We start from the raw sequence: 19,904 nt of genomic DNA, 5'->3' as shown, positions 1-19,904 counted from the left end.
CACTCTTGGCTTTTCCAAGAGGTCAGGAGAAAAGCCAGTAGAATTAATCTCAGCCTTGAAAAGCTCACAGAGCTAAAAAGGGAAGTGTGAAAGAGTGTCACTCTTCCAAATTCCTCTTTTAGCTGTACATATATTTTATCCAACCTTCCCACTTCATGACCAAGGGGGCAGTATCTGGGGAGCCTCAGAAGCTTTGTGTGTGCCAGGAGAAGACCTTGAGAATGCTGCATTGGCAACCTCTGTCTTAAGGTACTCTAGTACCTCTAGTTCCCTTAACCTCTAAAGAAGGTAGTAGATTAAAAGTGACTGGAACATTTAGAGCTGTGCCACTGTAAACAGGAGTGGGAAAGCTGGTGGGACCACTGACTTGGGGGTTTGGATCCCCTAGTCTTTTTATTATTAATAATATTTACTTACAGTTATGTGAGTTTCATGGTGGACTGGGGAGATCACATAGCCTTGCTAGTCCTCAATAATCCTCTGTAAACTGGGTGACTCCTCTCACCCAACTGTGTGAAGTTTTGCTTTGACACCCTGCAATGGAAGGTGCAGAGGTGTGCTTTTAATTAACTTATTTATTTATAGCAGAAAAACAGTGCCCCTTCTGGGTGTACTTAGACCAAATAAAAAATAATGAAGACCCGTTTTAGTGTGACCATAACAACCTAGGCAACTATGAGTAATGCGAAGTATTATTCCTTTCAATCTTAAAGAGGATCATTCTAGGTGCTTAGTGTATTCAACAAGAACACTGTCCTTTCTATGCAATGTTGGTTTTCCTATTTTGCATGCCCACCCTTATGATTCTTATTCAGAATCTCTCTACCGCAAGGGCTCCATCTCCAAAGAGCATTGAAGTCGCTGGCAAAAAAGTTGCCGCTTTATCACACACACGCACTTTGCATCAAGTGTTTGATGCTGTAATTTGCAACTAGGATTTGTCAACTTTTTCAACAGCTGTGCTTTTTATTGGCAGACCAATGTGCAGGCACAATTGGCAGATGTCTGCATTTATTCCCATGTGTGCTAATCTGCTATGAATGCCACAAAAATAGACCAGGCTGTGTTTTTCCTGGTCAGTTGACAACTCTGACTATAACATTAGTCCCAGATTCCTGGTTAGCAACAGTAACAATTACCTGTGGATTTAACTTTTCTGGGTTCTCTGTCTCTCATCCTTCCCCACTCTCATCTTCATAAAAATGTACCAGTAAGATACAACAGTTCCCTCCCTCTTTTAACCTGGTTTTGTTTAAAACCACAGTGGCTGGATATCATACCACTTTATATATACATATATAGTATAAATATATATATATAATTTTTTTAAAGTCTTTGGACATAACTAATTCCTTTCAAGTGTTCTGCACTTACCCCAAATGTTTTGAAATTTTGTGGGGGTTTAAACTGAGGACTGAGCCTGTTTTTGTATCCTTCCCTTTACCTTAGTTGGTTTTATTAAATTGTACTGTAGCTGTTTTTTACTGGGGTTTTTTTCTGTTCAGTAAATGCTAAACAAAAAGTTCTAAATGTAATTTCTGTGGTTTCTATTCAGCTTCGGTTTAATGTTTTAAAATAAACTTTGAAAAGGCATAGCCCCAGGCTAATGGGTCTTTTTTTTAAAAAAAAAAATGTTGTCATTGTTCCTTGCAGCTTTATTTTGTATTTAACCAAATTTGTACACTGTTTCTTGTCATCAGGACTGTGTATATACACAAAATCCTGCAACAGGTTGCTCAGATTCTGCAATGAGAGAGTCTGAAATGGTAGTGGGGAGTGGGGCACTACATGCCTGCATTCAGTTCTGGGCATCTTGCATGGCATCCTTCCCCTACCTGGTGCTGTCCAGATGTTTTTGGACTACAGCTCCCATCCACTCCAGCCAGCATGGTCCTTGGCAAAGGCCTGTAACTGCGTCTAAGCATGTGTAACTGAATCCCTCTGCCTCTGCGTCCCCTGGTTTCCCCTGTGCTGAATTTTAGATCATAAAACTCCTTAGTGCAGGGACATGTCCTCTGTAAAGCAGCAAGGGCGGCTAACCTTTTTTGTGGCCAACCCTTAATGGGCCTCATGCCAGTGTTAGGCGCGGGCAAAGGTAAAATAGGCGTAGCCAGGCCTGTCCCCCCCCCCCATCCCTCACTGCAGTGCCCTCTTCCTGTTGCTCAGCTGATTGGGAAACAGCTTATCAGCAGGGAAGAGATGGGGTGGGGGTGTCTGAAGAGAAGCACACAGACATGTGCACACCTTTACATTGTAAAGGGCCATGTGCACTGATGGCATTCTAAGAACCCACAACAATTTGGGATAAATAATTTTTAAGAAACGCAAAACCATAAAACATGTTTTGAAATGGAAATAGACTGCCTTCAGGTCGATCCCAACTTACCCTATGAATAGGGTTTTCATGGTAAGCGGTATTCAGAGGGGGTTTGCCATTGCCTTCCTCTGAGGCTAGTCCTCCCCAGCTGGCTAGGGCCTGCTCAGCTTGCCACAGCTGCACAAGCCAGCCCCTTCCTTGTCCGCAACTGCCGGCTGGGGGGCAACTGGGCTCCTTGGGACTCTGCAGCTTGCCCACGGCTGCACAGGTGGCAGGGCATGTAACCCCTGAGCCACTCACTGTGGGGGTGATCTTTAGCTGGCCCTTGACACCCAGGAGACATGAGCGGGGATTTGAACTCACAAACTCTGGACTCCCAGCCAGGCTGTCCCCACTGTGCTATACCAGCTGTCAAAATGTTTTTACAGACATTTATTCAGAAGCTCTGCATTCGAGGGGGGTGTAGGATTGAAGACTTAAACTTATCAGCCCCCTGTATTTTACACTCTGGCTGGTATTTGATTATTTCCCTCCTCCCCCAATAAAATTTCCAGCCACAATGGCTTGTATTTTCCTGAAAGTGATCAGAATTCTCGGTTAGAGATCCCAAAGCCCCCCTCCACTCCCAAAATGACAGTTCTGAAGATTCCCTGGTCAGCAGGAATGCCAAGACTTAAATTTGTACTGTTGCGGAACGGAGAGTTTTGAGCGAGCTTATGTGTGTGTGTTTGAATCTTTGCTAAGATTCTACCTTCCCTGCAAATTAGTCAGACAAAGGCTTTAAGGTTTAAAAATAAGAAATAACTACTTTATTCTGGAAGTACATACTTGATAGGAAGGAGTTCTATATCTAGTTAACTAGCTATGCTGGAGCAGCCGGCACTGGTCCCAGTGCTAGCCCTCATGCTGGTTGAGAGGAGAGAAAGGAAAGATGTCTGCTCCCCTCTCGAGAGAAACGACAACTGGAAGGAGAGAAGGAACTGAGATCAACATCCTTTGCATATCAGTCTAGCAGGAAGGAAGAGACAGCAGGACATCAAAGGACAGGTATAGCCTAGCAACCAAGAGGTCTCCTCTCTAGCTACGCCTTTAGCCCCATGCAGCCTCAACCCACAAGTTGCAGTTGAACCCCATATATTCCAACAAAAGATGCCTGCCGCAGTTTTCAGTTTGTGGGTCTGGGCCCTCCCCGGTCAAGGTGCACAAGCTGCAGTGATGCCATTGCTGGGTATGGATCTTTCCCACCCCAAATAGCATAGCTGGACCAGTCTGCCCCTCATGCTGAGGAAGTAGGCCAGCCTTCACCAGCTGTGCTAGCTGGGGCTGATGGGAGCTGTAGTCCAAAACAACTGGAGGCGGCCATTCTGGGACTAGAAAATAAGGTGCATTTGGAAAAGAGCAAATCAGAAGCTGGTGGGGTAGCAGATAGATTGACTTGGTTATGTGAAAGGAGCCAGTCTCTGTCTCTTCCAGTTGCTGTTTGCTCTCGGCATTAATCCTGTAGTGGTTAAGGTGTTGGACTACGACCTGGGAGACCAGGGTTTGAATCCCCCCATAGCCATGAAGCTCACTGGGTGACCTTGGGCCAGTCACTGCCTCTCAACCTCATGAAAACTCTAGTCATAGGGTCGTCATAAGTCGGAATCGACCTGAAGGCAGTACATTACATTTAGCAGCAACTGCAAACCACTAACTAAGGGTTTCAAGTATTTGTGCCACACTGGTTCCAGCAGGTGGCAGCATTATTCCATGTAACATTTCAAGCACCCCTAGTAAAAACAACAAAAAAATCTTGAAACTTTGTTATTATTCTCAATAACAATAATAAAATTTATATGCTGCTCTTCCTCCCAGTAAGAGCCCAGATCAGCAAACAAAAACACAAAAAGCACTCTAAAGCATCTTAAAAACAGATTTTAAAATATATTAAAACATCTTTAAAAACATGTTTTAAAAAATCTTTAAAGACATCTTTTTTAAAAAGCTTTTTAAAAAATCTTAAAAAGCTATTCCAGCATAGACGCAGGCTGGGATAATAAACATCATAAACACATTTATGATGGGAAAAGCTTTTGTGAACTACAATCCACTTCATCAGATGCATGAAGTGTTACTTTGAGTTGGTATATAGAGAGATAGAATGGGGGGGTGAGATTGTAAGCAGTGACACTGAAAGGAAAGGAATAACAATTACAGGCTGGATTACTGTAATGCGCTCTATGTGGGGCTACCCTTGAGGTTGGTCCGGAAGCTAAAGCTGGTGCAAAATGCGGCAGGGCGACTGCTCACTGGGGCAAGCAGTTTGAAGTAGTCACCCCACTGCTGAAAGAATTGCACTGGCTACCTATTAGCTATCGGGCTAAGTTCAAGGTTCTAGTTTTGGTGTACAAAGCCCTATATAGCTTGGGACCAGGATACCTGAAAGACCATCTTGTCCCTGCTCTGCATCTTATTCCATATATACCCAGTCAATCCTGCAAATATCATCTTATCAGGAGGTCCATTCTGCACAACATAGGAAGCGGGCCTTTAGTGTAATAGCAACAACCCTTTGGAATTCCCTCCCCTTAAATATTAGACAGGCACCATCTCTGTTATCTTTTCAGCACCTACTGAAGACCTTCCTCTTTCAACAAGCCTTTTAACCTTATCCCAGTCTGTATCTGTGTTGGAATTGCTTTTTAATATATTTTCAAACTTTTTTAAAAAGATGTTTTAAAAGCATTTTTTTAAAAATGCCTTTAAAGATGTTTTAATATATTTTAAAGTGTTTTTAGTGCTTTTGTTTGCAGCCCTGGGCTCCTACTAGAAGGACGGGCAGGATATAAATCACATAGATGAATAAAATAATAAATGTGGAAAGGTATAGATGGTGCTAATCACATTACTAACAGTGCCCGTTTATACAAAACAGTTGTGCTGATAGCATAGATGTGTTGTCATTGTACATGCAGTGTAATAAAAATCCATTGTGCCCATTCAATCCAACACCAGCCTTAAGAAGACACAAAATTAACACAGGTACTCCACTGGAAATTGTTACTAGTAAAACTAGAGCGAAAGCCAATCTATTTGACCAAATGCGTCAGTGTACAGAAATCCCAACATATAAGTACTCAGTGTTGCCTGCTTTTAATAGGATGTCAAGGGTAATTTTAACCATTTGAGAACAGCAGGAGAAAGCCCCGAGACAGTTAGCTAACAGCCCAACAAAACATATACTAAGCCAAGTTTACTGAACTCCAGAAGAAAGCCTTCTGACTGATTCCTAGTCTGCACGTTCAGCCGAACGGGGTGGTAGAGCAGACTGCAGAAGACTTTGCATGCAGAAGACTTATGTGGAAGTGGGAAATCAGCAATACAGGGAAGGAGCTGGCCCCAACCTGGTGTGCTGCTTTATTTCCATTTGTAGCTGCAGGGAGGGTTCCCCCTCCCTTTCATGTTAGAGAACATTTAAAAATTGTATCCCTCTCCCTCCCCCATGCTCTGAAGTGGTATAGTCTACTCTTACTCCTTCATTTTGCTGTGTATATAAATGATGCCTTCATTTCTACCAGGGAGGGGAGACAAAGGGGCTGCAACCCCAAATATCCTTACCTGGGAGCAAATCCCATAGAATTCATTGGCACTTACGTTCTGAGTAAGCATGTACACGATGAAGCTTGAGTGTTTGAGCTGGTAACATGCTTTTGCATTTTTATTGAGCATATTAAAAAGCATATTAAGTTTTTTATTATTATTGACGTGTTTGTTGCCCTAGGCTCCTCCTAGGAGGATGTGCAGGATATTCATTGAATAAATTATTATTTTGTGCTTTCAAATGCCTGACAACGTCCCCACACCCAAAATGCACACACGCATTCAACTGAATTTCTTTTAGGAACTGGATAGGAGAGATCCTCTATGTGAATTTTGGTGTATTCTGTGTTTTCGGTGGACAGCCATATGTAAAAGACAAAGTGTAGAGTGGGGGTAGCTCTCTCTATAAATGATAGGTAACTGAGACAGGGCAAAGGGCTCTTCCTCGTATGGTATGAACAGAGGCCTTGGCAGAGGCCTTTGCCCTAGTTATGCACAGATACTCTGGCATACAAACCAAGACACAGAGAAGTGGGAAAGAGCAGTTGAAAGGAAGGATTTGGCCGAAGGGCTCTGTCATTGGAGGGGAAGGAGTGAAAGAGCCCATTGCACCTCAGCGGGTGCATAGCTGATGGGCAAAGCCAATGCTTCAGCCTCTGCTCAGCTGAAAATAGGTGACCTTTGTTTCTGTTGTATCTTTAATTATTTTATTGTATAGTTGTTTGTTTTGTTTATTTTTAAGTTGTAAACCGCTTTGACGTTTTAATAAAATGATATGGGAATATATTTATAAATAAATCAATAAAATGCACAACACGCACAGAGAGAAAGACAAACATTTGGTGCTATTAGGGCTTGATGTTCTTTTTTGTCCTCCAGCGTGAGGTGACTTAGCCTGGGGGCTGCAGACTTTTCACAGATAGTTTTTCCACAAAGAAAGAGGGGGAAAACCCATTTAATGCCATTAAAAATGTAAGCATTTTTGCTGTTCAGTATCCGTACAGACAATTTTATCCCCTGACAAAGGCCCAGTATATTAGAGGCCGGAATGTGTTGGGCTTCCCTGAGAAATAAATTTTCTCTCAGCTTTGGGTTTTTTTTTTTCTCTTCCTTTGAATGCTGGCGTTTTTCTGTCTCCAGATTGTTTTTCACCTTTAATGGAGACGGATGCAAAGCAGTCAGGTGCATCGGATGGCTCCAGCATTAATGGCGCTCCTACTGGGGGTCCCTGTGAATGTTTTACCCTATGTGATCTACCCATCCAAGGAGTGGATAATGGGAACAGCAGCTTCTGTGACCTTTGCTGTTTCTCCTTTCAGCCTCCTCTCAGACTGGCTGTCTTTGGTTTTTGACCCAGCCAGATGGATTTCATCCGAGTTTTTCTGCTGCCCACATTGCCACTTACAAGCTCAGTTGTTGGTCAGCCAATGCTTCAAAGCCCCCCCAACCTGCACCCACCTGTCCCACACCTGACATTGTATGTGGCGTCAGGTGTAGGGAAGGTAGAGGTGTGGTTGTCAATGCCCAGTCAGGAACCTTAAAGTGCACTCCTGACTGTGCATTGGCAAGGTAAGCCAGCCTTCGGGTCTACCATCTGTCAGCCAACGTGGAGTAGTGTTGAACCCCAGTCAATCAGGTGTGGGAGGGAGTTCCCTACAGGGGACTCCAAGCCTGGGCTGTGCACGGAGCTTTGAAGTCCCAACTTTGGAACTCCAACGTGCCTAGTCACCTGATGTCAGGTGACTGAAGGGAACAGTGCCCTGTCCCCCTGCCAATTTTTTTTTATTAACAGCACCCTTTCTGCCCCATCTTCTACTTTGATATCAATCTAACATACTCATTTAATTTTTTTAAGCTTATTGAACACGGCACTTTCATCTTGCAGCTTTTCTCTAGGACAGGACATCCTGTTTACATGTAGTGGCTCCATACAGACAGAGATTTTCATAAGAAGCTTTTGGGCCTTTCCTTTGTAATAGAAATAAACTTGAAATAAATAATACTTGAAGTATTGTCAAAAACTTAACAGAACTTTATCGCAGAGATAACTGTAGTTGGCAGGAGTCTACACGTCCCACCATGTAAGGATGGTTAATCAGGGCTGGCTGCTGCTTTTGACATCTGAGTGCTGTGATCCTATTGGACCGACAAAACATTGGCTACAATTCAGCCAAAGGTAAGCCCATTTAAGTTTCACTAATTCCAGTGAAATCAAGGAGAGCTCTGTGTATTCAGTAGAGATGGAGAAAAAATTCATTTTGGGTTGCATTTTAATCCCAACCAACCTAAGTTTGCACTTGTCAAACCCATATACAGATTAAAACACAGCTATCCTTTGAAATTGGCACTTCTGCAAATTTTACAATGCACTTCAACAATATGTACAAATATATATAAGGAGGAAATTGCATAAATGCACATATTCATGAAAATAAAAATTTAAAAGGTTTTATATAAGGGGAAATTGCTTGCAAAATGTATTAATATTTATTTATTTTTATTTATTTGCCAATTTATAACCCGCTTTCGTTCACTGAATTCAAAGCGGCGAACAAGAATATAACTATATAAAACAATAATAATAATAATAATTTAATTTTTAGGCCGCCTATCTGGCCGAAGCCACTCTAGGCGGCATCCATATTAAATTCAATAAAATACAAAATACAGTAAATACAATAAATACAATAAAATACAAATAATCATCAGTGACAGAATAGCAGCAATTGTAATACATAGCAGCGGGGATTGAGTATATAATTAGCCCATCCCGATAGTCTCAAAGGCCTGACCAAACAGCCAAGTTTTTAATGCTCGGCGGAAGGTATCCAGGGAAGGGGCATGTCGAAGATCGAACGGGAGGGAATTCCAGAGAGTGGGGGCCGCCACCGAAAAAGCCCTCTCTCTAGTCCCCACCAACCTAACTACTTTTGTTGGTGGGATTGAGAGAAGGCCCTGCGTGGCGGATCTTGTGGGGCGGCATAGTTGGTGACGCTGGAGGTGCTCCTTCAAAATACAACAAAATATAAACTCATACAATGTAAATATGCATCCAAAATGTTTTTATCAGGAGAAATTTGCAACAAAATACAAAATTTTTGTGAGGATTTTTTTTGAAGCAAATTGCAGTGGAAATGTGGAAACCTGAATTTAACGTTGGAAAAATTAAAATAAAACAAAAATTGGCAGATTCGTCCATCCATGCCCAGTTCTGTCTGCATTGTCATCATGTGTCTACACAACTTCCCTATTCCTCCTGTAGAACTTTAAGCGGGGATGGAGAACCTTCGGCTCTCTCGTTGTTGCTAGGTTACAACTCTCCTCCCCCTTAACCAAGCTATGGCTGGTGGGAGTCCAACCAACAATCTGAAGAGCCCCCCACTCCCCATACCTGCTCTGGAGGGACACCAGTTCGTTTGTCCTCGCTCTCTGAAGCTCTCCTCATGCATATTCAGTACCATGTACAACAATTTTCCTAGCTGTGTTACACCTCAACTGATGCTGTCACCATGGTTCAAACGTCAAGAAAGAGGAAGCATCCCATGCACAATGTCAAGTGTGATCACTGAAAGACATTATTTCAGCCTCAGGCAACAGGACATGAAAACTTGTAATGCATTTTGGGCCACGGTTTTATTTAGTTTCTTCTGCCATGGAACCCAAGGCAGAGTATTTGTGGTTCTGAGGTGTTTGCCCATCTAGGCATTGCCCAGATCCAGACCTGCTTAGCTGCAGCAAGATGGAGGCATCATGAGCCTTCAGAGCTCTGCTGGGTCAGACCAAAGGTCTATTTAATCCAGCAGCCAACCAGATGGCCAGTGGGAAGCCCTTGAGCAGAACCTAAAAGCAATAGCATCTTTGTTAGTCCTCAGCAATGGGACTCAAAGGTAGACGCACCATCGTGAAAAACCACCATTGACAGCGCTCTCCTGCGTAGCCCTAAAAATATAGCTTGGAATTAGTTCATGGGTATTTGTGTCATGCAAAAAGTGAGTGTCTGTGCGTAAGAGAAAACACGGCCAAGAAATGGGAGGCTTTCTAGCACTAGAAGGCAAGAGCACAAATCCCAGTTCAGCTGCCAGGCAGGATGGCCTGAAGCACACTGAAACAGTTGGCTCTTTCACACTCCGCAGAGCGCCTTCTGCCTCTTGCATTCACTGTTAGGCAGCTTTCTAAAGGGAGCAAAAGGTAGGGTTTTTTTGCCAGGGTATACTGCTGTTCTGATAACTCACTGAGGGACAGACGATTTATTCAAGAGGCTGCAGGCCTTGGCCAGACGGTGATGAAAAATGGCTTCCTCCAGTGGGAAGCACCCAACCCTCCCTGCTGAAGCAGTCCGTTATCATTGCTATCTTGGGTGGCTGAAGCATTGCAAAGCAAACAGGAGCTGGCTTTTCCCAGCCAAATTGCCATGCATCATTTCTCTCCCACACACAGACACACACTCCCCTCCACGGAATAAGTGAAAAGGAAAGAAAGTTTTGCAACATAATACAAATACAGTTTCCTATGGGTGTGAATATTTGTAAAAGGCACCATCAAGAGAGAAGTCTCAGCTTTAGAGGAACACACATTTGCGGCTGCCAATTCATACAGCCAGAGAGACCCTCTGAAATGAGTTCCCCTCTCCCAGTGTGCAAACATTTCCATCTGCCTTGCCCCACCCCTCTGCCTGGGCCTTATCAGGAGGAGCTGCAGGCTGAGTCGTGCTGCTGCAGAGATGAGACTGTGCTGGGACCATCAAGGGGCATGCTTTTCCACCTGCCTTGCCCCCCACCCCTGCTCTTAGTGACATTTTTCTGGGGACTGCCCTTTACCAGGAAGATGAATGCTTTTGGTTTGCTGCTCCTGTTTTTTTTAGAGATGTTAGGACTTTGTTAGTTTGATTTTTTTTTTTTGTAAATTGTATTGTTTTTATTTGTATTTTGTATTTGCATTTTTATTTGTGTGTAAGCTGCCTTGAGGGCCTATTTGGCCGAAAGGCGGCCTAGAAATAAAACATTACATTACATTTTTCCTACCTGCCTTTAGCACCTGGCTGCTAATGGATTGTGGTCTGAGGCACAGGGGCGAGGGGGCATGATGAGACATGAGAAAATGGAGACTGTATATGGAGGGTGAGCAGACACTCAGCTGTGCCCCAACCCACAGAAGCCACACAGCTGCTCCAGCTCTGGCAGCAAGCAATTCCACAGCGGGAGCGTAAAGTTTACATCTTAGAAACCAACACTCAAATTCTGAGTAAAAATGCTCCAGAGCAGAGCTGGGGAAACTTTCTGAGACCAAAGGCCGCATTCCCTTATGGACAATATTAGAGGGTCTCGTCCCAGACGTGGGCACAGCTGGAAGGAAAAGTTGGTGGCACCACAGGGAAAAATCTGACTCATCTTTGTAGAGTAGACCACACAAAAGTCAGAGGTTACACACACCCCTACATGCAGGTGAGCCACAGGCATGTGGCACCACCGTTCCAGCCAGGCAACAGCACCTGAGCGCATGAGCCAGAGTGTGTGGCCCTGAAGGAGGATTGTGGCCTGGGAAGACTTGCAAGAGCCAGATAAAAAGGACTGGAAGGCCACAAAACACCTGGACCTGAGGCTCTCCATCGCTCCTCCAGAGTTGCAATGGCCAAACTATTTATCAAGGGGTAGCTGCCCCCTTTTGCTTGCGAACCATCCATTCGGCTGTGGATAGGAAAATGCTGTCCTGGGTTAGGCCGAAGGACCGTCTATTTTCCAGCATTCAGTTTCCAAGATTTGTAATCCTAAATACCGACAGCTAGCTCCTACGCACCAGCATTTCCAGAATGAAGTCAGAACACCCAAGTGCAAGAGAGGTACCAACAGGCTCGGAGGTATTGAAGACAAAAAAGTATTTAAGAAAGTCAACCTTAAAGGGGGGTGAGACGGACCTGGGCCACTGAGGAGGGGAAATTCAGTGGAATATAATGGGCGGGGCTGATTGCAGTGGAGGAGCTCATCATGACAGCCCAGATAGACATACCCCTGCAAGAATCCAAAAATGCAGGCAACTGTTAATCTGTGAACATGTGTGCTACAGGGAGGCAGCTCAGGGTGGGGTAGGACTCTTGAGAAGGCATGAAGTGCACTAACTTTATTATAAGGTTAAAATGGGGTGACCTACATCTGTGACCTCAACAGAGGAAGGGCAGGATAAAAATATGAACAGCTGGCCCTTCCACATACTGGTGAGGCCCACGACTGCAGGACAATTGCATTAGATACTCTCAGTGGCACCAACAGGTCCCGAGAATTGCCCCACACACACACAACAGCCCCTCAACAAGCCAGTTTCCAAGAAAGGGAAAAGGAAAGATACCTTTCACCGGTTCACCAGGCAGCGGTGAAGAGAATGAGTCCCAACTGCTTTCTGAAGAGCTGGAGAAAAAAGGGCCCGCTTCCCCACCCTCACCCCTTCTTATAGGGCAGGATACCAGGGAGAGAGGGGGAGGAGAGCTTTTTTCCCCCCCTTTCACTCAACAGGAAAAAGGGTACCCATTCCCTTCTCACACACACACCACGACACAGTTCAGCACAGGTGAGGGGGGGGAAGAGAAAATGCTATACAATGGGGGATCATTGTGCCTAGGGCCCCCCCAAACTTAGCAGCAGCACTTCCTAACCTATTTAATGTAAAAAAGCCACCAGCCCTTGGTGTCTTATAAAACTCAAAAGCTCTTGCCAGGGAAATGAATGAGTGCAGGAGCCCCCCCCCCCTTGGGTTACAATACCAGCAAATACTTCTCCAGCTAACACATCGCTCTGCTGCACCTCACTGCTGGCTGGCTGGCACCTTGAAAAGAAGCACTTCACACAACAACACTCTGCTGCAGCTCCTGCTGTATGAATAATGCCTGGATTCCTCACACTACATTGTGTTGCTGCCCTGGGCTCCTCCTGGGAGGAAGGGTGGGATATACATTTAATAAATAAAATACATCTTGCGGTGAAAGATTTGTGATTTTTATCCCTGCAGGTATCTCTGTAAACACGTACACACAAAACACTGCAGTCAAATGACATTAATCAGCCAAAAAGCTGCTTTATTGAGAGCCAAGAAAAGATGGCTACCACAGTCTCCATGGTAGCAATCAGGTTTAATTCCCTGAGAACATTTGTCCTTGTCATTTTTTCCCCCACCTCTATTTCCCTCATTTAAAAAGAAAACCCACACAAAACATACATATATACACTACTTTACAGGGGAAGAACTGAACAAATTCCCAGATACTGGGACATTATAAATTAAGGGTAAGTGACAGTCACAAAAGACTCCCTCCATAATCCCCATTTCATTCTTTAACAGATTTTATAGATTTTTTTTCTGATCCACAGAAAAAGTAAAATTTTAAAAATCCACAGTTTACACAAGCTACATAGGCCTCAGTTTTAACAATAAAAAGGCACAGTAAATAATACTGTTGCAATAAGATATTTACAAACACTACCCAGTATGGGCCATTCTTTTCTTTTTCATTTGAAATGGAAGCTTACAGTGCTATCTCCGCCCAAGGACCCATAAAGCAAACACTGTACAGGTTTTTGTACAAGAGATTGGAGACTTGTATACAAGAATGCAGTCAGCTCTTATGCTTCCTTGGACTGGAGTGACAAGTCTCTAAATGAACAGGAGAGATGGATAGGGGCATATTTGAGAGACAACCTTGGTAAGCTTCTTATCATCATTGGAGAAGATGCCCCAGAGCAAACTACAGGTGGGCAAAGGTGTTGCACTGAAGGGAGACATACACTATTGAGAGGAGGGAAATTCCAAAAAAAGGAGAACTTAAAAAACCATTACAAACTTTAGTTTGTAAACCTTCATCTGAAAAGTTATCCGGAGCCTAAAAAGCAGGGAGAAGCAAAGGAGATTTGGGAATCTAGTGAGTAGAGGGCTAAAGGTTTAAGGCAGCTGTGAAGAACCTTTGGCACCCTCCAGATGTTCTGGGACTACAACTCCCACAATCCCTGGCCACTGGCCATGCTTGCTGGAGCTGATGGAGGTTGTAGTCTGGCAACTTCTGGAGGGCCACAGGTTTCCCGCAACTGGCTTAAGGCAATGGTGGCTCACCTGTGGCCCTCCAGATATTGCTGGACTACAGTCCCCATCATCTCTGACCATTGGTCATGCTGGCTCTGGGAGGAGTCCAAGAACTTCTGGGGAGTGCTACAGGTTCACCACTACTGCTTGAAGGCATGACCCAGCGAAGTGTTAGGCACTTGAAGCGTCCGATCAATTGTAACAGGCGAGATGTACGGAACGCTTAACTTCTCCCATGAAAGCCATGGGGCTTTTTAAAAAAGTGCTTAATTCTGTCTGAGATTGGGCCCTGTGTTTCTGCTCATTCTGCTGTTTAAGAATTCAGCGGTAGAGGAGAACATACACAGCGATAAAGATGTTTTGTGGAAAGGGAACAAGCCCACAACGGTTCTACAAGAACACTGCAAAGCAATATTCAAAAATGCCCAGGCTGGTTGTCTAAGGGTGGGTCAGTCACTTTACACCCATACAAAAACAGCTAGAACCACCACCACCCACCCCGCCAAAGGGACTAGGGCTTCTGAGCAGCACACACAACCCCATCAAAAGGGGAAAAGCATCAGGGAGCACCCAATAAAGTCTCTGCGTGCTCAGCCTGCCTCGGGAGCGAGCGATGAAGAGGCCGCACAGCAGCCTATAAAACATACACGCACTGTGAACAAACCACAGTAATTAAGAACCAACAGCTTCACAGCAAACGCACACAAACACACGGGTCCCACGAGTTCTTCGGATACCGGGAAACTTGGGACAAGGTTGAGAAGGGGCCGTCTTGCCTCTCAGTAAACAACACTGAGGGGGCACCAAGGGGTGTCCGGATACAGCAAGCAGTGGACAGAACGGAACCTGCAAGACCAAGAAAGGAGGAGAAGGGGAGAGAGATCAGCCCCACGCCCAAAAATGACACGCCAGATCATCAACATCACTGGGTTGATTAGGGCTGCAACATTTAGCCAGCACATGGTTCACAGGCTTAAAATCTGCTGCCTGACTAAATTGGGGGCACCTTTCTGCTTATGTAGTAAGTTCACTATTACTTTTAAATCCAGGGTTTCCTTTAAAGAGCTCACAGTCCTCTCTTCCCGCTGCCCCATTTTATTCCTCACACCACCACCGAGAGAGGGATTCCTCCAAGCCCCCCCCCCCCAGTGAGCGTCATAGTCAAGTGGAGACTTGAACCTAGATTTCACCAGTCCTAGGCTAGCAAAGGGATGGGGAAACCTTTGGCCCTCCCGATGAACTCCGAATCCCATCCTCCCTGACCACTGGGCCGTGCTGGTGGGGACTGGTGAGGGTTGAGAGTCCAGCAATGTCTGGAGGACCAGAGATTTCTCTCTTGCTCAAATCCAGGAAACCTTCAACAGGAGGTTCCCGGATGGCATTGCCCTCTGTCGGGACAGCACCCCTACAGAACTCAAGAGGCAGAGCCTGGAGCTTCTTTCTGAAGGAAGACCACGTTCCAGCCATGCAAAAGTCAGGTGTTTCTACGTATGGGTATGTGTGTGCAGATACACGCACGCACACCCACCCAGGCTGGCAACAGGCACCGTCACAGTTCAAGGGCACCTTCCAGCCACTCAAGGAGGCTGCAGAGCACAGCTGATAAAGGGAGATGCCAAACGTTTGGACAGAGAGGATTATCTGGATGGAGGGGCTCCTTTCAACCCCCAGGCCAAGGTTCCCCAGCCGTGCTGTAACCACAGATTCAAAACCCAGTGTGTTCTAAGCTTTTACAACACAAATACTTCCAAAATTTCAATGAGCGAAAGGCACCCATCTTAGAAGAAGCATCCCTATGTACTTTGTACTCCAGAGGGGATGCCTCTTCAAAGGCGGTCTGCTATGAAATGCACATGCGCTGTGTTTTAACGTTTGTTTTTATGATGTTTTATGTTTTTGGTGCTTTTGTTTGCTGCCCTGGGCTCCTGCTGGGAGGAAGGGCGGGATAGACATCGAATAATAAATAAATACAAGCCCTTGTTCTTCCGACCTATTCCTTTTTAAATCTGCACATATGTGCAGATGGACAAGCAACCCATGTGGTGCGCCTATGCCCATTTACCTGAGAATAAGCTCCATTGAACCCAGTGGGACCCACGTCTGAGTAAATTGCAGCAGGGGTAAACATGAAGCCACCTTACCTCAGGATCTATCTTTGGGTCCATATTTAGCTCACTATTGTCTACACTGACTGGCAGTGGATCGGCTCTCTAGGGTTTCAGGAAAGGGCCTCTCCCAGCACTAGCTGGAGATGCCAAGGACCGAACTTTGCACAAAGCACATGGTCTGTTACTGAGCTATGGCCCTTCTGCACGCGGAAAGCACAGTTTTGTGGCAAGCTCTTTTCTTAAAAACACTCTAAATTTTCCAGAGGAAGTGAGGGAGGGGGGAGGCACATCCTGCTTACAAAACAACTCACTGCTCACCTGGATGGGTCCTCTTCCACTGAGAACGCACCCTTCATATGAATGGAATTCCTCTTGTTTTCAAACATTCCGTAGCTCAAAGTCACCTGTTCAGGGGCGGCGGAGAGAACAGATACCTTTTGACTCATTAAAAAGGACAAGGGGTTTTTGCCCATTTCGTTGACAATTGAGAGAATCATATCTCAAGACCTATGCCAGAGTTCCCAACATTTTGGGGCTTGGGGTGGACATGTGGATCTCAGAAACCGCCACGGGCACCACAAAATACCCATTTCACCAGGGGAAAACTGGCAATGCTCAGAAACCCCCTTCCCCTAAACAGGCAAAACATCTACATCCACCATCAAAAATAAAATAAAGGCAAAACAGGCAACACACACAAGAACAAAAAGCCAGAAGAACATAATTTTGAAAAACTGAGGCCTTGGTGGACTCCATGGTGGTGTCTGAGGTGACCCCAGTTGCCACATTGGGGAACTCAGATTTTAGGCACTGGAGCAGATGTCCCTGTGATTTTAAACAGCATTGTTGAAAACTACAATTTGAGGATAATGCTGACCGGGCAGGCACAGACACTGATCGGAAGTTGTGTGCACCTATTATACCCACGTTCCCTTCTCGCAGTTCCCAGGTAACTTGATACAAGCAGACCACTAGCACTGGGGTTGCAAAGCACAGTGGCACTGAGCGGGAAAAGGGTGAAAGCCTGCAAGAGCACACAGAAATATTTTTTTTCTGAGTCTGACATGTTCCAGGCAACTTCATCAGAGGACCTTTTGCAACAGTGTCAGAGAGCCACCCAGAATTTTAGAGTTAAAAGAGACCCTGGGGGTCATCTAGTCCAACCGCTTTGCTCAATGCAGGACTCTTGCTACTATAAGCATCCCTGATAGACGGCCATCCAGCCTCTGCTTAAATACCTTCCACAACTCAAGTTGGTAGCACTTGAGAGTGCTCCTGAAGAAAATATTTGAAACATGTTGGGCTCAAACATAGTTCCGAGCACCTAGAGATTTCCTCCACTTTCCGCTCTGCATTTGGTATGTGTGAGTGAAACACACCTGCACAGACATATTTGTGTCTGTAGGTATCTAGGCCAGATTGTCCTGTACATCAGGCTGCAATTCAAGGAGTTTCTCAAAACTTTGTTTCAGCCACAAGGTCTCCTCAGTTCCTAAGAGTTTAAACAAAAAGGGGAACTGCCCCATCTTTATAAATGTGAAGAAAGTGTAAAGAACAGGAAGTACCAAAAAATGCAAAGCAAAAAAAAAGGGGGGGGGTGAGAACACACAAAACAACTCAGTAAGGACTGAGTATGGACATAAAATGGTGACCATCTATTGGGAGGGGGCACAGAATGGACTGCCCTGGAGGATGGCGCAGAGCAGGAACACTCCATGCTGCAACATTCTGTTGCAGGTCCCACTGGACTGGATCATCTCTTAGAGGTTTTCCTTTGTCCTTTACCTGATTATGAATCTCCGTCTTGGGCACTTGGTGGAGGTTCTCTAGATGGGAATGGAAGAGATTACTCCGGATAAGCTTCACCCCCAGGACAGATTCAATGATGTAGCCAATGGTGCAGTCATCGGGGAGGCGGATCTTTTCCGCGGTGCTCATGAAATGTCCGCCGCTGTAGGCAGATTGCAGAAGGAGAAAAATTCAAGATGGTGAGGAACTGAAAGCAGACAAGGCTCCCTAACCAGGTTAGGTGGATAATTGCTTCCCTCCCCCACAATTTGTCCCCCCCCACACAAACACACAGTAATTTTTAAAACAAAAAATATTAAATGATATAAAAAACCCTCAATGTTACATACATTTTCAAAAAGCATATAGGATACCAGTGTGATGTTTATTCTATGTACAGCACTTAAGACCATTGTAGGTGCTTTGTACGCAAATGATAATAAACCACAATCATAACCATAAAGGAGACCTCTGCCTTAAATCGTGTCCCCCCCCGCTCCAAATCCCCTGATCCACCAATGTGTTTAAGTTTGCAAGGTAGGAATGGCCACACAGCATCATTAACATCTAAGGCATAGCTAACCTGGGTTCAGGGATGTCAAGAGCATAGCCTTGCTCAGGGGTAGCCAACATGGTGCCCTCCAGATGTTCTTGAACTCCACAACTCCCATCATCCCTGACCACTGGCCATAATGACTGGAGCTGATGAGAGTTGTGGAGTACAACGTCTGAAGCAGTGTTCTTCAGCTTTGGATCTGCAGACGCTGATGGGCTAAAACTCCCATCAACCCCAGCCAGCTTCGCCGATGGCCAAGGATGGGAGTTGTAGTCCAACATCATCTGGGGACCCAATGTTGAAGAACAGTGATGTGGAGGACATCATATTTGCTACCCCTGTTATTGCTTAAGAATGCTAGCAACCCTCCAGAGACAGAAGGGCAACTTGAAATTGGCCAGTGATCCACTGGTGGACTTGCCTTCCTTTCTGCCTGCTTCTCTCCTAAAATCCATAAATGCACATGTGCGCGGTGTGGGCAATGTCTGATGAAAATCTCAGAAGCCTTGGGAGGTGGGGCACTGCACAAGACAACCTCAAAGGACAAGGCTTCTACGCTTTACACAGTGTCCCCCCTCAACAACCTCTCTCCATTTTACAGATGCCGAATCAGTGATGAAAGGCAAGCAACAACCTTGAACAACCTTGATTTACATGTTTTAGGCAGGCCACAAAATCCAGCTTTTCGCATGATTTCTATAACTGCCTTCTCCAACCTGGTACCAGATGTTTTGCAGCACAACCTCCATTAGCACAGCCAGTGTCTGGCCAGGTTTGGGAAGGCCAATTTAGAATATAGATTTGGGTTAAATGCTAAATATGTATAAGCCTCGATTCTGCCTTTGGAATGCCTGCTACCCCCTTTCCGGTCATCACTGCACTGACTTCAACCATGGTTAATGATAACCAAGGTTCCCCCTCTGAACTGGGGTTTGCAAGCCCTATCTTAAAACCATGCTACAGAGAGTGCAGACACAAAATTGTTCACTGTGCTTAAAGCCATTTTGGTGCTAGGGGCTGGAATTCATAGAATCATAGAATAGTAGAGTTGGAAGGGGCCTATAAGGCCATCGAGTCCAACCCCCTGCTCAATGCAGGAATCCAAATCAAAGCATTCCTGACAGATGGCTGTCCAGCTGCCTCTTGAATGCCTCCAGTGTCGTAGAGAAAAAGTGGAAAGAGTGGAAATTCAAGAGAAAGAGTGGAAAGATCTGGGAGGAACATATGGTTCAAGAGGTGAGCTTTGCAATTCCATGAGATGGACCTTGATCGATTAGATAAAATCCTCAATAAATTGTTTAAGGAATTGGACATTGAGATGCACTGAAGCATCAGGAGCCTTGGCAATGATGTTGTTCTGCTCTACTCTTCGCCACTGAGCTGAAGTGCCGACAGATCTCTTACCTAGCCCAGGGGCTCATCTTTAGTGCCAGCCCACGACTGATGCAGAACCCAGCGCCACCCGTGGCAAACCAGAAGTGGACAGTATGCTGTA

The 19,904-nt window shown here is 45.2% G+C and overlaps 1 protein-coding gene across 1 annotated transcript in view; it reads right to left on the bottom strand.

The window, feature by feature from the left end:
- Nucleotides 1-12,933: 12,933 nt before the first annotated feature.
- LFNG (LFNG O-fucosylpeptide 3-beta-N-acetylglucosaminyltransferase) overlaps nt 12,934-19,904 on the bottom strand; it is a 32,761-nt gene continuing 25,790 nt past the window's right edge. Inside the window, exons 5-8 of the mRNA XM_061599766.1 lie at nt 19,814-19,899; nt 17,851-18,016; nt 16,384-16,469; nt 12,934-14,803 (exon numbers count right to left, since the gene is read on the bottom strand). Coding sequence (XP_061455750.1) covers nt 14,737-14,803; nt 16,384-16,469; nt 17,851-18,016; nt 19,814-19,899 — 405 coding nt within the window. The 3' untranslated portion in view covers nt 12,934-14,736. The remainder of the gene's footprint in view (nt 14,804-16,383; nt 16,470-17,850; nt 18,017-19,813; nt 19,900-19,904) is intronic.

Source organism: Rhineura floridana, chromosome 17 (assembly GCF_030035675.1).
Source record: "Rhineura floridana isolate rRhiFlo1 chromosome 17, rRhiFlo1.hap2, whole genome shotgun sequence".
In the NCBI taxonomy this organism is placed as follows: Eukaryota; Metazoa; Chordata; class Lepidosauria; order Squamata; family Rhineuridae; genus Rhineura; species Rhineura floridana.
The sequence above is the reverse complement of the archived record's forward strand: the minus strand, read 5'-3'. Positions and strand labels throughout refer to the sequence as shown.